Below are 4965 nucleotides of genomic sequence, written 5' to 3' on the forward strand. Positions count from 1 at the left end.
ATTGGCTCATTTGGATCACGTGCAGCCTTGAGCCGGACGCTCCGGAGGGCTTTACCATATTAACAGGAGAAGCGGCACAAGTGAAATTAGACACTGTCGTCGGACAACATGCAGTAATTTATAAATGTTTTAAATCAGGTTGGGTCCGGATTAGCCAGCAGGTGGGTCCGGATCACTTTCTCAGAGTCTATATTAGTCATGCTGACAGACTGAAGGGGCGGCTATGTGTTTGGTTAGCAGCCTTCAGCCTCGATGGAGGAGACTCAGACTCCACCATCACACTGCTCAGTAGAAAAGTCAAACCCATCTCACCATAGATTCATTGTTCCCAGCATGGTTGTTCCGGTCCCTGTCCAGGTTTTTGTCCTCTCCAGGGACCGGTAGGTAGTGCTCCCCTCTTCTCATGGTTGTGCCTTCCTCCTGGAGCGAGCTTTCCCTGCTCTCACAGTGCAGAACAGGTGGAGAACCTTGAGGAAGAACAAGGAGAGGAACAATAAGGAATCTTTTGAGGGTAAAGGTTCAAACCTCAGCTGTTTTTTTTCCAGCAGCGTCAGAATGAAACAAGCCTCTACAGGTCATGTGACATGAGAATGCTGTTTGTGCACAAGCTTCATTTTTCTCATGTCACTTTTATCTGTTTGGGCTGCATGTCACGTTTTACTTCCATGTGAACAAGAAGGTACACTGAACTTATGTGGTGGCCAACTACCTCAAAAATATCGGAACCAAATAAATAAAATTCAATGTAAGGAAGTGTTTTTAAAATAGTTTTATTGTCAATGTAAAAGTTGTAATAATGTTTACTTGGATGACTTTGCTTACAGATTATACATTTCTATTTGATATGACCATAATTCAAGCCCAGCTTAAAAACAGCGTGAGCCCAGCGTAAAACCTCTGACCCTTAACCATTACGGGTCCATACCCAGCCCTAATCCTAACCCTTGACCCTTAGGGGTCAATACCCAGCCCTAATCCTAACCCTTGACCCTTACGGGTCCATACCCAGCCCTAATCCTAACCCTTGACCCCTACGGGTCCATACCCAGCCCTAATCCTAACCCTTGACCCNTACGGGTCCATACCCAGCCCTAATCCTAACCCTTGACCCCTACGGGTCCATACCCAGCCCTAATCCTAACCCTTGACCCTTAGGGGTCAATACCCAGCCCTAATCCTAACCCTTAACCATTACGGGTCCATACCCTAAACTCAGTTCATTCCTTAGTCCTAAATGTGACCCCTGACCCTGAAACAGCCCCGCCAGCCCTAGAGGCCCCACAATAGGCTATTTATTTTTATTGTTTTTTCAGAAAATTTAACCCACCATGTATCAAAAACAAAAACACACACAGATGGATCTTGAACAGCAAACCGTTCCCTATTTGATTGAACAAATCCAGTCAGTTTGAACACTGACAGTAGATATTCATCATCAGGCTGAGTTCCTTTAACAAGATCTCAAGTTGTCTTTTAGAAAATACATGTGTTCATTAATCCTTATCAGACTAGCTGTAGAGAGGAGTTCATGGCAGCCAGAACCGTAACGATGAGCGCATTTAACAGATCTGACAGCAGAAACTGCACATTTCAAGAATCAGAAGCGAGGAAATTAGTAGGGCTGAAATAATTACAGTAGCAGCCATTCAAAATGGCCTTCCCCAGTGAAACGCCAGCCAAATGACAGCCCACTTCCCTGCAACTCCCATCAAAATCCCCTCCATAAACCCAACATATCTTTTTACTGTGACTCCACCCTTTTACTGAATTACAGGGTCTGACCAGGAAATGGTGCTTCTCTTTAGGTCTTAATGTCCACAAATCATGACAGAATATTTTAGTGCAAAGATTGATGTTTAAAAAGGAATTGAAGGGAACCAACCAAGGACCAGCCAAGGACCAACCAAGGACCAGCCAAGGACCCATCAAGGACCAACTAGGGACCAGCCAGGGACCAGCCAAGGACCCATCAAGGAAAGTGGGGACATTGTAAATGTCAGATTATTGAAATAACCGTCAACTAATTCAGTATTTGATTAATGGTTAACTGGAGTACATAGACTAAAGCAGGTATCCCCAAACTCGGCCCTCAAGGCCCGCTTTCCTGCAGGTTTTAGAGGTTTCCTTGCTCCAGCACAGCTGATTTTAAATGAGAGCTGATTAACAGGCTTTTGGTCTACTGCAATCATTATAACCAGCTGTGCTGAAGCAGAGAAACCTCTAAAACCTGCAGGACAGGGGGCCTTGAGGACCGAGTTTGGGGATGCCTGGACTAAAACATGCATTTAGCTGACAGAGTGACCCACTTAGAGCAGCAATTATATCTAAATTGTAAAAAGTACAACACTTTGCATTTAAGATTAAAAATATATATATGTCTTCCATCAATCTGCTCTATCTAGAACTCCTCAGGAGGAAATTTTTAGTTTCCCCTGGTTTAATTTAATAAAATATCTTCTTTAAGGAACCTTGGCTATCCAATTATTAATCGATTAATCAAAAAAATTATTGAAAGATCAATCCATCATCCATTTTCGGTGAAAGAGTAATCAATTTGCCAAATAATCTTTATTTGCAGCCCTAGAGATGTGGATCCCTGCAGCCCTGCTATGTCTCAGCAGTGAGGGCAGACCATGGAGCAAAGGACAATGATGCACCTGGGAGTCCACCAGCATTTCCTCTGCTGCCCAGGTGTTCCTGATGGTTCCAGTCCACCCACATCTACTGTCCTCACTGGCAACAAGGCCAACACTGCACTGCAGAATCATTCCTTTAGTTACAGTTGTGGACTGAAGCCTGGTTTATGTTCAGAAACCAGGTCGTCTGCGTGTGTGTGGTAGTTAACGCAGATATGCCTCCCTCCCTCCCGCAGACACTCTGGTGCACCTCGCCAAAATTGTAGGTGACCGCAGACAGTGTTGCAATTCTACATCTGCTCTACACTATGCGTATTTCCTGTTTGTGCCTAATGGCAGAATCTCTGGCTGTAGTTCAGTCCACCCCGCCGTGCACACCTCAGACACTATCCCAGACCCCGTGCAGGACGTTGTAGCTCTGTGCGACGGTCTGTTGGTTTGCACCCAAAGCCAAAACACGCAGCGCCACGGCCAGTCTTTGGGGAACACACACAGGTGAACTGTGTGTCGTCCAGCATTGGATGAGGGGTTGTAGACGGCGAACAAGCTCGTCAAACTGACACACGGACACCCACAATCCTAGCTAGTTCCTGATTGGCCCTCTGGCGTGGCGTGGAATCACAGCGCAGACCAAGCTTCAACATTGGGCATAAATCAAAAATACCTGCGTCATACCTGTGACAAGCTAATTGCTACACACTGCTGCAGGAGGATAACCAGCCCTTACATCCTAAGAGCAAAGAAAAGGTTTTATTCTGCCAGACTCTTCAGGCCATTTCTGCCTCCAAAGGTTCAACAGCTACAGGTATAAAAGAAGTGAGGAAAAGCGGACCCTCCGCCTGTTGAAAAAAACTCAATTAATTAAGTGCATTCACACGCTTCCGTCAGCCAGTTACTTAAACCAAGAAACATTTTGTAGCAGAACTCATTCACCTGTGAAATGGTCCAATTAGCCGTTTTCTGAGTCGTTTCTCTAAAGCGTTGCAGGAATCAAATTCAAAATGAAGAAATTATATTTAACTAAAGGGAAATCAGGCAGCTGCAAATAAAGGCTACTTTTATATACATCTCCACCTCTTTGGCTCTGGGGTTTGTTTTCAGAGAGGAGTATCTCTTTGCCATCCATCACCATTCTGAGGGATGCAGCTGCAGCTCACATTCTCTCTCTCCATCTTTCTTTGCTCTAAATTGAAGGTCTGTCAGCAATCCCATTAAGCGAGGCCGAGTGGGAAAGCCTTAAAGGTTCACCACAGGTCAAAACTCAATCCTTCAACCAATCAATTTATCCATAATGGATGAAGATCAGAGGAAGGCAGGGCAGCCAGGAAGAAAATCTAGCAAACAGGAAGTATCAAACGGTTTCTAAAGCTCTGATCTCTGCTGCTTTATTCACTGTTAACGCCCATCTTCAATAAAAGCTTCATTTGGGGAATTTCTCCATCAAGCAGGCATCAGCTCATCAGACCCTTTTCCTCCCAGTTCTTCACTGCTGATGATGGTTGCAGATTACATAAAGCAGAACGACAGGAATACGGGATCCAAGTCACTTTGCTTCAACAGATACAGCAGCTCAAAGCCATAATGAATTATTGGCAGAACGTCAAACTGTCAAACTCCATAAAGAAGAGAGACCATAAGGTTGATCCAAATTTAAAGCATTTCAGCAGCTTAATAGACCTGATAAGAAAACAAACCCAGAGTGGTCTGATGCAAACTGGATGCAGTCACAAAGGGATCCTCTGTAAAGGTGCTGAATGTCCAGGATCAACAGGCTGAATCGCAGCAATCTCTCCGCTACCTGGTGAAGGCAGGAGGACAAAGTTCACCTGGATGACCTAGCTGCCGTCTCCAGGAAGGGACAGAGCCATGGAGGATGCTGCCATGTTTGCAGGCAGATGCTGCAGATCTTCTACAGGCTGCTGAGGAGAGTAAAATCTCTTCCTCCATCATCTGCTGGAACAACAGCATCAGGGTGATGACTGAAAGAAGCTGATGAAGGCCGGCTCTGATGCGTCCAACCACGAGGACAAGCAGGGGTATAGCAGAGTGTGGCCCTGCTGATAGCTACGCTGACCCACAGCAGAAAGAGCAGCACTTTAAAGGGAAAGTGCAGTCAGCAAGGAATAATCAACGGATCATTTTTTATACCTAAAACTAAAATGTTTGCGTGACATCACGGTGCAGTAAGCCTAGCGCCATTCTCCCCGCTTTACAAGCAAAATCAATGGGAACTACTAGACACATCTGCAATCAACAACAATTATTGAAGATTTTCAGAGGACTTCACCATTGAAATTCACCAGAGCTATAGTGAAACTGACAATTCCCA

General features: G+C 45.1%; 1 protein-coding gene across 1 annotated transcript in view; it reads right to left on the reverse strand.

Annotated features, from left to right (window-relative positions):
- Positions 1-4965, reverse strand: part of LOC107101766 (anoctamin-1-like) — a 67665-nt gene that overhangs the window by 59107 nt on the left and 3593 nt on the right. Inside the window, exon 2 of the mRNA XM_015400812.1 lies at positions 313-467. Within this exon, the coding sequence (XP_015256298.1) occupies positions 313-467 (155 nt within the window). The remainder of the gene's footprint in view (positions 1-312; positions 468-4965) is intronic.

This window comes from Cyprinodon variegatus, unplaced genomic scaffold, assembly GCF_000732505.1.
Source record: "Cyprinodon variegatus isolate N-32 unplaced genomic scaffold, C_variegatus-1.0 Scaffold1149, whole genome shotgun sequence".
NCBI lineage: Eukaryota > Metazoa > Chordata > Actinopteri > Cyprinodontiformes > Cyprinodontidae > Cyprinodon > Cyprinodon variegatus.